General features: G+C 40.8%; 3 protein-coding genes across 3 annotated transcripts in view; all 3 read right to left on the bottom strand.

The window, feature by feature from the left end:
* Positions 1 to 4,068: 4,068 nt before the first annotated feature.
* LOC138030628 (NLR family CARD domain-containing protein 3-like) lies at positions 4,069 to 5,559 on the bottom strand. The gene is made up of 4 exons (XM_068878514.1): positions 5,433 to 5,559; positions 4,520 to 4,699; positions 4,281 to 4,427; positions 4,069 to 4,238 (listed from the first exon to the last, which is right to left on the bottom strand). Exons 1-4 carry the CDS (start codon positions 5,557 to 5,559, stop codon positions 4,069 to 4,071), a joined length of 624 nt encoding a protein of 207 aa, XP_068734615.1.
* A 3-nt stretch (positions 5,560 to 5,562) lies between these two features.
* LOC138030627 (leucine-rich repeat-containing protein 74B-like) lies at positions 5,563 to 5,874 on the bottom strand. Its single transcript, XM_068878513.1, has one exon. It carries the CDS (start codon positions 5,872 to 5,874, stop codon positions 5,563 to 5,565), a length of 312 nt encoding a protein of 103 aa, XP_068734614.1.
* The window catches only part of LOC138030626 (protein NLRC5-like), a 33,961-nt gene continuing 24,429 nt past the window's right edge, over positions 5,875 to 15,406 (bottom strand). Inside the window, exons 8-11 of the mRNA XM_068878512.1 lie at positions 13,972 to 14,034; positions 12,322 to 12,384; positions 12,167 to 12,229; positions 5,875 to 11,405 (exon numbers count right to left, since the gene is read on the bottom strand). Of these exons, the coding sequence (XP_068734613.1) occupies positions 5,875 to 11,405; positions 12,167 to 12,229; positions 12,322 to 12,384; positions 13,972 to 14,034 (5,720 nt within the window). The remainder of the gene's footprint in view (positions 11,406 to 12,166; positions 12,230 to 12,321; positions 12,385 to 13,971; positions 14,035 to 15,406) is intronic.

Genomic DNA, 15,406 nt, shown 5'->3' with positions numbered 1-15,406 from the left:
AGGAACAACAAAACATGGCACCAATATGTTCTGAGCAATGTCACAAATGACAACTGAGACTGATGAAACTGTGCTATCTGAACTCGTAAAGAATCCACCTGAAACGACATGTCCTAATAACTTCTGAAGAACATTCCATGGAAATCAGTCTTTACCAAAGTATCAACTGCTAACGATTCAGCAGTCTTCATTATCTGTTTCGAGTAACTGCGTATGTCGTGCGATTCGTCAGCAAAGTCAAGAGAGGTCTGACGAAGGAAACAAATGCTACTGCAGGATAAGTAGCAGATTTTGAAGATAACTGTGAACTGAACTCTAAGGAACTAAAGCAAGCCAAAATTCTTTGGATTCATACTGAACAAGCTGATTGGTTTCCAAGCGAAATTAGTTATCTGGACAAACTTCGAGAAGCAACACCCCGTAGAATTCAACAATTCCAATTGTTTTTGGATGAACACAAGATCTTGAGATGTCGTGGAAGACTGAACAATGCAAATATTTCAGTAGAAACAAAGAATCCAATACTGATGCCCACAAAGGATTGGGATGATATTCGATTTTTTTCCACGAGATTGGCATAACCCCAGACGACAAAGTTACATTAAAATAGTAGCAGCTGGAGTTGCTAGAAAGAAGTGAGGGACTACAATTATTTTCTTACCCTGCCATGACCTATTTACCTCTGATGTCTGTTCTCTTGTTAACTAGTTCTATCTCTTATTTTTCGAATGTACTGAATTGCAACCACATACGCTTGCCAGACAGCTGTGCAAACCACCTTTCTCCCACCCATTTCTGTGCACCCGCCACTACAAATTTCTTTCATAACTTTTGGAACTCCCTTTGTCCCTGCAAAAAGAAAAGTTGAAGGGATGTTCTGCTTCATACAAATGAAAACCACTCCTTCCGTTGGCAAAAAAAGTTGGAAGTTACGATTTTAACCCATATCTAGCAAATAAGGTAGCTACTGGCACAAAGGGCACACGTCTTTACTTACTCATAAGATATCATGGCCACTGCGGAGTGGTATCCACTTGCTGTCAAGTCATGTCGGAGGTCAGTCATGAGAGTCTACAAACCAGAGAAATTATATATTAGCTGAAAGGTCTCTGAATCCCCTGGGTGATTTAAAATTTAAAAGACGGTGATTATAAGCATGGCTAGATAAACTTACAGCCCCGTTCCTTTCAATGGCTTTCAATATAAGCATCTGTGTTCTGGACCTTTTGTATCTTTTTTTTTCATTGAAGAGTCTGCAGCTTTGTTTACAATATCTAAATAGCCCATGGTGTCATATACTATAAACAATAATAATTATAACTTACACGAGCTTTGTTAGACAAGAATATCTTATTTACTAGCTAGAAAAAGTCCAAAAAGATTGTGAGCTTTAAAACTATCTCAACAATTTGCAGGATGGGAACCAGTCTCGGGGTTTATAGAAAGTGAGGGGAGAGTGTCATGACGTGTCAAAATGTGAGAGGTGAATACCTAGGGTTGCTGGTTGGGTCAATTGTACAAGTATATAGTTATTGTGATTAGCGAGGGTGGAGGAAGATAAGTAATATGATACAACTTCTGAATCATGTATTTTAGATGCCTTGTATCATCTCACATTGTCTATATATACATATCACCAAGACTATCAATTTTGGCAGCCTTATCAAATCCCTAGTATTGGCTTTCAAGTATGCCAGAACTTGTGAAACAATGAACCATTCTAAAAAGGAGAACCAGATTAGATACTTAGTTGTTTAATATAGGAAAAAATCGAGTTTTTCGGAACATAGACTGAAAGTATATACAGCTTTCCGGCTGCCGGTCTAACCCAGAGTAAAAATTCCGGATAAAACCCTCAGGTGCTGGGATCGAGGAGGGTGATTAGGGCATTTCCTATAGAATAAATCATAGCTGAACGAGCAAGGTGTTTGATCAAAGGACATGCAACACACCCAAGGTTTTAGTACCTGTAGTTAGCGGTGTACTTGCTTCCGATTATGGAGAAGCTGGCCCATTTGATCCTGTGGTCACCCTGCTCGTAGCAGAACTCCATTCGGAGTACGTGCTTATCCATACTCATGTGCTCTCCGTCGTAAACGTAAGGAGAACCACCCATACAGCCTCTGGCCGTAGCGTGTAGCAAAGTGATCAGAGATTCATGTCCGCAAACGAAGACGCTATTCACCTATTCAGCTGATGTGCACCTGCTATGGCCACCAAATCATACACTCACAAAGGTCAGCCGCAACCCCGGGAACTTCATCCCCTACTCTTCTCGAATAGTGTGTGGGTTCTTTAACGTCCCACAGGGAACTAATGAATATGGAAGATATTAGTGAGGCGGGGCCTACGGTTTTTAGTCCTTATCCGAGAAGACTTGAAAGTCTAACCATTTGCGAATGTAATCACAAAGGCAGCACTTTCTCCTCAGTTGTTTTAAGGCCCTGAGTCTTGATCCAGCCGGAGTCGAATTCACGACCTCCCGCATGGCAGCCCGGTGCTCAACCAGCTGAGCCACCGGTGTGCGGTGTTGGGGATTAGTGGGGAAAGCAAGGAGATTCGAGACATAATACAGTCCCCAGGAACAGGGGACTGGTAACCTGTTATTTTAAGCAGCCCATGGGTACGGGCAATAGGTGCTCACTACCTTCACACAGAAGACCATTACCTTCATTGCCAAACTCGTGGGACAGATGGGACAAAACTTAAGCCTCCATCAGTAATCATTGCTGAAGCACAGAGGAAAGCTCCGAGAATGGGGAGCCACCTATCAAGTGCTCATAACCAAGGACTTTTCTGTGCCTGCATGCGCACAGGGAGTATCTGTGCCCTTTAGCGAGGGCCAAGTGTTTAGATGCCCGTTTTTTGAGTTGATCACATTAGTTTTTGTGTACTTATGCGAGGACTATCTGTGCCCTTTGTGCCTGGACACAATCTGTGCCCATAGGCCTTCTATGCCCTTTGCTGGGGATCATCTGTGTCATTTTAGACAGGGGTCTTCTGTGCCCTTTGGCAGGGATTATTTGCGTCCATCCAATGCACAGGGACTATCTGTGCCCTTTTTAAGCGGATATTAGTGATTTTATTTCTGCTGATGGGAAGGGTTTCATTAGTTCCCAGAGGATAGATCTAGTGTTACGAGGTACTGTTGTTTTGTCAATATTTTTCTTTTGCAGATGTTTTCAAGTCTGGAATGTGGACAGAGTTCCATGACTCCGTCCCAGTCCGTTTTCAGTCTTCAGCTCGTTCGGTGGAGAACACTGTTATCCCTTGGAAAGCTGATGGAACGGTACGTTCCTACCTTGGAGGTTTTAAGAGGTGGAAAACTTGGGCTTCTTCCAACCAGTTCTGTCACTTTCCAGTGAACCCCTTTCAGTTCGCTCTTTATTTGCACTGCAGTGTCGTTTACATGAGGCTAATTCACCATCTCCAAGATGGGCCAGGCTTCAGCATTAAATTTGTAACACAAATTATGAAGTGTATTTTTAGCACTGGTAAAATAAAAGACATTTTATCAAGAAAACGCAGTTTGTGGTGTATTTTTTATGATAGTGTATGTTCTGTAGAAGCAATTTTAGCTAATAAAAAAATCTTTTTTTTCTGCGAACTTCAATCGCCGCTCGACATCGAAGGTCTTATCGGTCACAAAAGCTCTTGTTTTTAGCTTGACCGCTTTTGTTGGAATCTCCTATGGGCCCGAAGTCGCAATTGCAGGTTTTCCACTCACTCGACGCTTTTCTTTGATCTTTAAATACAAACTATGTTACATTGTAATACATATTTAATTTTAATCAAAACTATCTCCGTTTGCAGCACATTTTTGACACACTTTCACACTTTTTCATCCAAAGGATGTCAGGAATTCTGATACATTGCAACAAAACGCCTGATCAATATCTAATGGTTTCTCTTCAAACTGCTTTTTCATTGCGATTGAAAAAAACGGTTCAACTACAAACTCCAAGGAGAAACAACGTTTTTACGATGGCTTAAGCGATTAGCGTAGAATATGTTCAACCTGACCAGAGCAGCATCACCCAAGTCACCGACGTTATTGCCAGACAAATGTCAGCAGGGCAGTGCAGCAGCACCCGAGTCACTATGGTTATTGCCATAAAAATTCAACTGTGTCAGCTTTAAATCTCCTTTACATCCATTAGCCAGTGCAGCAGCACCTGAGTCACCAGTGTTAATGCCCAACAAATTCAACTCTGTCAGCATTGGATTTCTTTCCATTGCTGTCGGCAAAGAAGCACCATCCTAGTCACCGATGTTTTTGCCAGACAAATACAAATCAGTCAGCTTTGGATTTCTCTCTATTTCTTCAGGCAATGCAGCAGCATTGAAGACACCAATGTTATTGCCATACAAATTCAACTCTGTCAGCATTGAATTTTCTTCCAGTGCTTTAGCCAGTGCAGCAGCACCTAAAATACCGATGTTATTGAATAAAAAACTAACTCTGTCAACGATGGATCTCTTTTCTTTGCTCCCGCCAGAGAAACAGCACTCGAGTCACCAATGTTACTGCAAGATATATTCAACTCTGTCAGCAGTGGATTTCTTTCCATTTCTCTTGCCAAAGCAGCAGCATCCGAGTCACAGATGTTATTGCCAGACAAATTCAAATCAGTCAGCTTTGGATTTCTCTCTATTTCTTCAGGCAATGCAGCAGCATTGAAGACACCAATGTTATTAACTTACAAATTCAATTCTGCCAGCATTGAATTTTCTTCCAGTGCTTTAGCCAGTGCAGCAGTACCCGATTCACCAATGTTATTGCCAAATAAATCTAAATCTGTCAGCTTTGGATTTCTTTTCAGCATCTCAAATAATGATGTTATTGAATTACAAATTTAACTTTGTCAGTGCTGGATCTCTTTCCATTGCTCTATCCAGAGAAACTGCACTCGAGTCACCAATGTTATTGCCATACAAATTCAACTATGTCAGTGTTTCGTTTCTTTCCAATACTTCAACCAGTACAGCAGCACCCAAGTCACTAGTGTTCCTGCCAAACAAATTCGAATCTGTCAGCACTGGATTTCATTCCAATACTCCAGCCAGTCCAGCAGCACCCAAGTCACCTATGTTATTGTAAGACAAAAACAACTCTGTTACCTTTGAATTTCTTTCCATTCCTTTAGCAAGTGCAGCAGCACCTGAGTCACTGATGTTATCGCCAGAAAAATTCAACTTTGTCAGCATTGCATTTCTTTCTATTCCTTCAACCAATGCAGCCGCACCCGAGTTACTGATGTTATTGCCATACAAATTCAACTCCCTCAGCGTCGAATTTCTTTCCAATTATCCTTCCAGTGCAGCAGCAAACGCTTCAGCGATTTTATTGCCAAACAAATTCAAAATTTTCAGTGTTTAACTTTTTTCGAATACTTCAGCCAGTACAGCAGCACTCAAGTCATCGATCTTACTGTCATACAAATTTAACTCTGTCAGTGCTGGATTTCTTTCCATTGCTTCAGCCAGAGCAACATCGCTTGAGTCACCCATGTTATCGTAAGACAAATCCAACTCTATTACCTTTGGATTCCTTTCCATTGTTTAAGCAACTACAGCAGCACCTGAGTCACTGATGTCATTGCCAGCCAAATTAAACTTTGTCAGCATCGACTTTCTCTCTATTGCTTCAGCCACTGCTGCGGCACCCAAATCACCGATGTTATTGTAAGATATATCCAACTCTGTTACCTCTGGATTTCTTTCCATTGCTTTAGCTAGTGCAGCAGCACCCGAGTCACTAATGTTATTACAAGCCAAATTAAACTTTGTGAGCATTGAATTTCTCTCTATTGCTTCAGCCAATGCACCCGACTCAGCGATGTTATTGCCAAACAAATTCGAATTTGTCAGCATTCAATTTGTTTGTAAAGCTTTCGCCAGTACAGCAGCACCTGAGTCACTGATGTTATTGCCAGCCAAATTAAACTCTGTGAGCATTGAACGTCTCTTTATTGCTTCAGCCAATGCAGCCGCACCCGAATCACCGATGGTATGGTAAGACATATCCAACTCTGTTAACTCTGGATTTCTTTCCATTGCTTTAGCAAGTGCAGCAGCACCCGAGTCACTAATGTTATTACAAGCCAAATTAAAGTTTGTGAGCATTGAATTTCTCTCTATTGCTTCAGCCAATGCAGCCGCATCTAAGTCACCGATCTTATTGCCATTCAAATTCAACTCTGTCAGCGCTGGATTTCTTTCCATTGCTCCAGCCAGAGCAACAACACTCGCGTCACCGATGTCATTGTAAGACAAATCCAACTCTGTAACCTTTGGATTTCTTTCCATTGCTTTAGCAAGTGCAGCAGCACCTGAGTCACTGATGTTATTGCCAGCCAAATTAAACTTTGTCAACATTAAATTTCTCTCTAGTGCTTCAGCCAACGCAACCGCACCCGATTCATCGATGTTATTGTAAGACATATCCAACTCTGTCAGCGTTGAATTTCTCTCCAGTGCTTTAGCCAGTGCAGCAGCACCCGAGACACCGATGCTATTGCCATACAAATTCAACACTGTCAGCTTTGGATTTCTTTCCATTGCTCCAGCCAGAGCAACAACACTCGCGTCACCCATGTCATTGTAAGACAAATCCAACTTTGTAACCTTTGGATCTCTTTCCATTGCTTTAGCAAGTGCAGCAGCACCTGAGTCTTTGATGTCATTGCCAGCCAAATTAAACTTTGTTAACATTAAATTCCTCTCTATTGCTTCAGCCAATGCGGCCGCACCCGATTCACCAATGGCATTGTAAGACATATCCAACTCTCTCAGCGTTGAATTTCTCTCCACAGACCTAGCCAGTGCAGCAGCACCCGAGACACGGAATCTATTGCCATACAAATTCAACACTGTCAGCTTTGGATTTCTTTCCATTGCTCCAGCCAGAGCAACAACACTCGCGTCACTCATGTCTTTGTAAGACAAACCCAACTCTGTAACCTTTGGATTTCTTTCCATTGCTTTAGCAAGTGCAGCAGCACCTGAGTCTTTGACGTCATTGCCAGCCAAATTAAACTTTGTCAACGTTGAATTCCTCTCAATTGCTTCAGCCAATGCAGCCGCGACCGAGTCACCAATGTCGTTGTAAGACATATCCAACTCTGTAAGCGTTGAATTTCTCTCCACTGATCTAGCCAGTGCAGCAGCACCCAAGACACCGATGTTATTGCCACACCAATTCAACACTGTCAGCTTTGGATTTCTTTCCATTGCTCCAGCCAGAGCAACAACACTCGAGTCATTCATAAAATTGTAAGACATATCCAACTCTGTCAGCGTTGAATTTCTCTCCACTGATCTAGCCAATGCAGCAGCACCTGAGTCTTTTATGTCATTGCGAGCCAAATTAAACGTTGTCAACATTGAATTCCTCTCTATTGCCTCAGCCAATGCAGCCGCACCCGAGTCACCAATGTCGTTGTAAGACATATCCAATTCTGTCAGCGTTGAATTTCTCTCCAGTGCTTTAGCCAGTGCAGCAGCACCCGAGACACCGATGCTATTGCCATACAAATTCAACACTGTCAGCTTTGGATTTCTTTCCATTGCTCCAGCCAGAGCAACAACACTCGCGTCACCCATGTCATTGTAAGACAAATCCAACTTTGTAACCTTTGGATCTCTTTCCATTGCTTTAGCAAGTGCAGCAGCACCTGAGTCTTTGATGTCATTGCCAGCCAAATTAAACTTTGCCAACATTGAATTCCTCTCTATTGCTTCAGCCAATGCAGCCGCACCCGATTCACCAATGTCATTGTAAGACATATCCAACTCTGTCAGCGTTGAATTTCTCTCCACTGATCTAGCCAGTGCAGCAGCACCCGAGACACGGAATCTATTGCCATACAAATTCAACACTGTCAGCTTTGGATTTCTTTCCATTGCTCCAGCCAGAGCAACAACACTCGCGTCACTCATGTCTTTGTAAGACAAACCCAACTCTGTAACCTTTGGATTTCTTTCCATTGCTTTAGCAAGTGCAGCAGCACCTGAGTCTTTGACGTCATTGCCAGCCAAATTAAACGTTGTCAACATTGAATTCCTCTCTATTGCTTCAGCCAATGCAGCCGCACCCGAGTCACCAATGTCGTTGTAAGACATATCCAACTCTGTAAGCGTTGAATTTCTCTCCACTGATCTAGCCAGTGCAGCAGCACCCGAGACACGGAATCTATTGCCATACAAATTCAACACTGTCAGCTTTGGATTTCTTTCCATTGCTCCAGCCAGAGCAACAACACTCGAGTCATTCATGAAATTGTAAGACAAATCCAACTCTGTAACCTTTGGATTTCTTTCCATTGCTTTAGCAAGTGCAGCAGCACCTGAGTCTTTCATGTAATTGCCAGCCAAATTAAACACTGTCAACATTGAATTCCTCTCTATTGCCTCAGCCAATGCAGCCGCACCCGATTCACCGATGTTATTGTAAGACATATCCAACTCTGTCAGCGTTGAATTTCTCTCCACTGATCTAGCCAGTGCAGCAGCACCCAAGACACCGATGCAATTGCCATAAAAATTCAACACTGTGAGCTTTGGATTTCTTTCCATTGCTCCAGCCAGAGCAACAACACTCGCGTCACCGATGTCATTGTAAGACAAATCCAACTCTGTAACCTTTGGATTTCTTTCCATTGCTTTAGCAAGTGCAGCAGCACCTGAGTCTTTGATGTCATTGCCAGCCAAATTAAACTTTGTTAACATTAAATTCCTCTCTATTGCTTCAGCCAATGCGGCCGCACCCGATTCACCAATGGCATTGTAAGACATATCCAACTCTCTCAGCGTTGAATTTCTCTCCACAGACCTAGCCAGTGCAGCAGCACCCGAGACACGGAATCTATTGCCATACAAATTCAACACTGTCAGCTTTGGATTTCTTTCCATTGCTCCAGCCAGAGCAACAACACTCGAGTCATTCATGAAATTGTAAGACAAATCCAACTCTGTAACCTTTGGATTTCTTTCCATTGCTTTAGCAAGTGCAGCAGCACCTGAGTCTTTCATGTAATTGCCAGCCAAATTAAACACTGTCAACATTGAATTCCTCTCTATTGCCTCAGCCAATGCAGCCGCACCCGATTCACCAATGTCATTGTAAGACATATCCAACTCTATCAGCATTGAATTTCTCTCCACTGATCTAGCCAATGCAGCCGCACCTGAGTCACCGATGTTATTGCCTTTTAAAATCAACTTTGTCAGGGTTGAATTTCTTTCCACTGCTATAGCCAGTGCAGCAGCACCCGATTCGCCGATGCCATTGTCAAACAAATTTAAATTTGTGAGGGTTGAATTTCTTTCCACTGATCTAGCCAGTGCAGCAGCACTTGAGTCACCCATGTTATTGCCATACAAATTGAACTCTGTCAGCTTTAAAGTTCTTGCTTCAGCCAATGCACAGGTACATTTGACACTGATGTTAATGCCAAACAAACGCATCTCTCTAAGCGTTGATTTTGTTTTGACTGCTTCGGCCAGTGCAACAGCACCTGAGTCACCGATGTTATTGCCAGACAAATCTAACTGTTTAAGTGTTGAATTTCTTGTCACTGCTTCAGCCAGAGCAGTAGCACCCAAGTCACCGATGTCATTGTCATACAATATCAACTCTGTCAGCGTTGAATTTCTTTCCAATGCTTTAGCCAGTGCAGCAGCACCCGATTCACCAATGCAATTGCCAAGCAAATTCAACTTTGTCAGCATTGGACTTCTTTCCAATGCTTTTGCTAGTGCAGCAGCACCCAAGTCACCAATGTCATTCACTAACAAATTCAAATTTGTCAGCGTTTGATTTCTTTCCATTGCTTTAGCCAGAGGAGCAACACCAGAGTCGCTGATGTTATTAAAAGACAAATCCAACTCTGTAAGCGATGAATTTGATTCCAATACGAGAGCCAATACGGCAGCGTCGCTGTCACTTAGTGTACAACGATCGCAAAAACCGCTCTGAATTTGAAGAAGGGAACCAAGAGAATGCGCCAATTTTTTGGCAAAGGTACCCTGGTCTTTCTCACATTCACTGATACATGTCAATGCTGCACATAGGTGATTAGAACTGTAAATTGATTGGTTAATTTGACATGCTATACTTTCCATAAGTGCCAGGGCTTTTGCCTCAGACTTTTGAGCCAAGATACCACAAGTAAACCTTAGCACCTGTTGAAACTCCTCAAGATATCTGGTGTCAGCAACTAAGCTATCGGGGCTAATGTTCTCACCGACAAGCTGGCAACAGAGGTAAAATGCACCAAACCACTCCTGAATGCTTTTGTGAAGAAACCCGTAAGTCAGGCTTGTTCTTCCTTTGCTGCATCCAGGCTGAACTGATAGAAATCCGAATTCACGTATTAAGTCACTGGTACAATTATCGAATGTGCTGTGCTTGAAATACATAAAATCGTTAAGCAAGCCATTCAAAGCTATACAACCAAGATCCTTTAACTCAGCACGGTGTAATTCAATTAGGTCTTCATCCGTCTCTGGTAATTCTTTTTTCCTCCTATATCTTCTAAGCACGCACCGAACTATTTCGAGGAAAAGAAGAGTTCTACCTTTTGGAAAATCCCCTTGGAAGTCTTCGCAAAGGAGGCAAAGAAGTGCTGTATTTAAAGGGCTTGCAGTAAGTCCTTTGAGGCTTGCGTCTGTGTGCAGCTTGTTCAAGAGCTTTTTCGCCAAATGCTCCTTGGTTTTGAAATATCTCTGGATAAAATCTTCAGCATCACTTTCGGTAAACCCTTCTACTTCTAGAAGGGTGTCACAACATTTCCGTACTTTTATCCCAGCTTCAGGGCGTGCTGTAACCACTAAGTGACATTTTGGAAGCATTCTCCCTTGAATGATTTCTTTATAGGCGCGTAAGTTATGCGCTGGGAGCTCATCCAGTCCATCAAGTACCAGCAAAACCTTTGCCTGATGGTTTCGAATGAAGGTGAAAAACTTTTCTCTTTCTTTTTTGTTCATGTCTTTCGGTAAAAGCTGGTCATCAATAGCTTCCCATAAGTCAGAATGTATGTCTCTACATTTCAACAACAGCAACACTTGGACATCAGGAAAATAATCGCCAGGTTTACAGTTCTTGGCCCAGTCGTAAGCAATCTTGTTACAATAGGTTGTCTTTCCCATGCCTGGCTGTCCTTCAATCAGAACCTTTCTGGGTTGTGAACATTCCTCATGTGGTTTGAAGATTTCCAGCATGTTGACAGTGGAGTCAGTCTTTGTGCCTCGTTCTTTTTTCCTGCTAACCATTTTAAGCCTGGTAAAAATGTTGTCAAGCTCGAATGTAAATTCTTCGCACCATGGAATTGGTGCAAGCCAGCCTTCCTGGTTTTTGTACAGTGTTCGAATATCGTCCACAAAGTCAGCTGGTCCAAAAAGTTCTGAAAGTGAGAAACAGTCAATAACTGGAAAAAATCGCTGTGTTCACCCACCCGAACTGCTTTATTGGAATTAGTGAAATATGAGTCACATTCATTGTGCAAGGCCTATCATGTTCTTTTACGGACAAATATCATGCATTTCCGCATTAACAAAGAATACTTGAAAAATAAATTTACAATTTTTCAATTTAATTCCCATTTCACTTCAACATTGATCTTTTCTCTCAATAAAATATGAGGTATATTGACGCCTCAAAACGTTTAGTTTTGGTTTCATGAATTTTTCTTTGTTATTACGAATGGTAGAAAATATACCTACTACTCATAAGGGTGATTGTGGTATTAACTTATGGCTCAGTTAAACTAAGGAGAAATTGCGATTTTTGTAATACATGTATCATCTGTTAAAGGTTACACTTTTAATACTTCTCAAATACGTACGGTAAATCGTAAAACAAATCTCACAGCACTTAAATGGAGCATTAAAAGAGCCCCCTTTCTTTTCAAAGAGAGTCGGGACGGAATTCCCTTACTGTTTCATGTGTTCATCTCCCTGTCCTCAGGGCATCCTACCAGTAATTTTAATATGACTGAAACAATTGCCGTCTGTTCCGTGATCATGAAACGTCCTCTCCGAACTGTTGGTACACTTTTTGACGCCTTGCTGAAAAAGCCCTAACTTAAATGATTCACGCACGTCGACCTCCAATAAAAACACACTCATTATCTCAGAAAATAAGACGCATGACGTGTGAATCTACCTTCCATCTCACTGAGCTTGTCCCTAGTGCTGTCTTCACTGGACATCCACTGCTTTAGCATTTCTTGTGGGACACAAGAGAAAGTCGTTATTATCACTTCATGCTTCATCCCCAAAGTCAACAGTTGTTAATGTCACTAAAATGCTCTAACTCACCTAGTATCTCTTTAAGCACGTCTTTGCTATTGCCTTCATCTGTTTCAAGCCTCTTTAGGGTATCTTCATCAAATTAAACCAACGGATAGGTTAATCATGACATAAAATAAAAGAACAACCTAAACAAAACATGTGAAAAGAAGGGTTCATGGGTGACAAGAAAAGTATTTAATACCTGTATATACCATACACTCAGAATAGTGCATTCCGCACAGTGTGATTGGCTAGCTCGGAGGCAAATAGCAAGTACCATTCCCCTCTGAGCAAAGGGAGAAAAACAAAATGGCTTCCCGTTTCACTTCGCTCATTATTCGACCTGTAATGTACTTCACTGTGCCTGTCATTTGGTTAAGCTACAGACACACGCAGTTGCATTAGCCTATGCTGACTCCATTGTTTTCAACCGCGAAGCCGATAGTATTTTTGCATAGCTTATTTCTCGAAAACAAAGCTAAAGTTGGAGCAAAACAATACCAGGGCAATGTTCTTAAATTAATTTGCAGTCAATTTTCAAAATTTGGGCTATTTTTGAGCAAAACTAAAAATCGGCCGAACATTGTCACTTACTCTGTTTTTGCTTCCAGCCCTTCAATTATTTACCTCAGTGTCGGTGGAAATTGTAAATATTTACCTCCACTCCGGTAAATAATTGTCAATTAACCTTTTAACATGTATTAAACAGTGAACTGTCCCTACGTAGACAAAGATGAATGAATTTGAGTAGACACGAGATAAGGTAAGTTCGCATTGCTTTATCATTGACTAATTAATAAAGATAATAATAAAGAGGAACAGGAATAAGAACAAACAAACAATCTCTGTCTCTACAGATCCGAAGAAAGATGTCATTGTTTTATTGCCTTATTATCTGGGTTCACAATCCAACTATTTCTCGAAACATCTCAGATCATGTGTATATAATTTCTACTCGATTGTTGACCTTGAGATCATCTTTCAGAACACTGGTAAGATAAAATCCTTTTTTCCTCACAAAGACCACTTGAATCGCTCTCAAATGTGGAAAGTCAAACATAAGGCAAGCTGCTGGGATTGTGACGATTTCGACATCGGAAAGACCAAACGAAGATTACATAACAGAAAAACTGGACACTTTAAGGCTCTAACAGGTAAAGATCATCATTCAGCTATTGCTGACCATGTCACAACAACTGGACACAACATCAAATGGGACAATTTTGATATTATTGCATCAAGAGAAACAGGTTATTATTGTAAAATAGAAGAGACAATGTACATTCAGGAGCTGAGGGCCACTATGAATTTGAACGTTAGAAGTGGGAAGTTGTTACTGCATTAGTAACAATCAACCACTGTCAATGCTTTCTTGTTTTTTTAAGATCGTTTTTCAATATAGTACCCAGATCTCTTTATTTCGTATTTAAGAAAACTGTGAAAATGTAACGGTTACTTTTGAGAATGCCTATGTAGACAAGCATACAAAAAATCAAGAAAATTTAAAACGCATTTTTAAACATGTTTATCTCCGCTGTTTGTACATGTATTTTATTCTTAATTAAGCTACGATGGCCAAAAAGCAAGAGTTTATATAATGATAAAGTATAAAAAATAAATTTCACGGCCATTATTAAGGAGAATTTCCGTATGAGTTAAATATATTTACCAGCCTACCTTCAATCTCTCCCAATTTGTCTTTTGTATTTCCCTCTTCCCTCTTCCATTGGGTGAACATCGCTTTAAAAACAAACGTTAAGGAGCCTCAAACCAGTTTCAATACTGTCGAGAAACTGTATCATTATGTTGATACAACAATGTATCACCACTCATGCGGATACAAATGTATGTTATATGGTACCACATAAAGCATAACTTACTAGCAAAATGTGCTGCACTTTTATTTAAATTACTAAAGAGTGAAGATGACCAACCCCCTAAAAAACTATTGTTGCTAAGATAACGACCGGATTTATGGAACAAAATTAATAAACACTAGTGTCCTTCTTGTCAGTTTTCTTTCTTCTTTTAAGATCTTATATTATATTTTTCTTCGGTTATTGCTCACGTGCCTAAGTTTAATATATACACTTAAAGCTATTACTTGTGTAGCTGTGTTTGTGCTTCTAGTAATAATAACTTCTTTAAAGTAACTTAATTCATAGTTTATAAAGTATAACATTAGAGCTGAGCTCCAAATGCGCTTTTCGCGGAGCACCATAGTTAAGAAAATATGGTAACCCATAAATGCGAGAAAATCTGGTTTTATAACCATGACGTCATGAACGACCGTACGTCGACCCCTCCATGTATGCCAATGTGACCAATATCATGGTACTATACAGCATACATCTTTGATATTGGACATCCATGTTTTGAATAGACACCTGTCGAAACAAGGTATCCGCTGACCAGTATCACATGACCATATCACGGGCTCAAGCTTAGAGCTCACCGAGGTCATGATAGCTGTGCTCCACACTGGCGGCTACGCAGTTATTCAAGTCAAGCATCGAAGGGATATAAACTTAAAGTTGAGTGTTTATTTTTAATTTGCTTAGAGCTGCTTTTTCTCTGTATTGCAATTTTTGGCATATCTTTAGAAGCTCAGATAAGATTACATGATGCTTGGAGGACCTATGACTAGAACAGAAACGAAAGGAGAGCGAAACGGAACGACAACGACAAAACGGAATACCAGTAATAGCTTATACTTGTTGGAGGGATTTACTCCACAAGTTCTTTCCTTGGGCACTAATCCGTTTGTTATTTTTACGGATGCATTATTTAAAGTTGGTGCGTATTTTTTTGGTCAGGAATGAAACAGGAATTAAGTAACAATTATCTGTACTATTTTGGAAACAAAGATAAAGCTGAATTGTTTGTTTGTTTTGCTTTAAAATGCGAGCGAACAAGTGCTTTTTTAATCTGTTTGCCCAAATGGTTTTCGATGTGCTTCGACAGTGACAGGAAAATTTTGCCCTTATATTACAAACATGTAATCAAAATGATTTCTCGTAAAATGAGTGGGAAATTTCACCAGCTTTTGTTTTCAGAAGTTTTTTTTAAAGCACCTAAAGGTAATTTAGCGTTGAGGCGGATCTTGTTTGAA

The sequence above is a fragment of the Montipora capricornis genome, chromosome 13 (genome assembly GCF_036669925.1).
Source record: "Montipora capricornis isolate CH-2021 chromosome 13, ASM3666992v2, whole genome shotgun sequence".
NCBI classification, from domain to species: Eukaryota; Metazoa; Cnidaria; class Anthozoa; order Scleractinia; family Acroporidae; genus Montipora; species Montipora capricornis.
The sequence above is the reverse complement of the archived record's forward strand: the minus strand, read 5'-3'. Positions and strand labels throughout refer to the sequence as shown.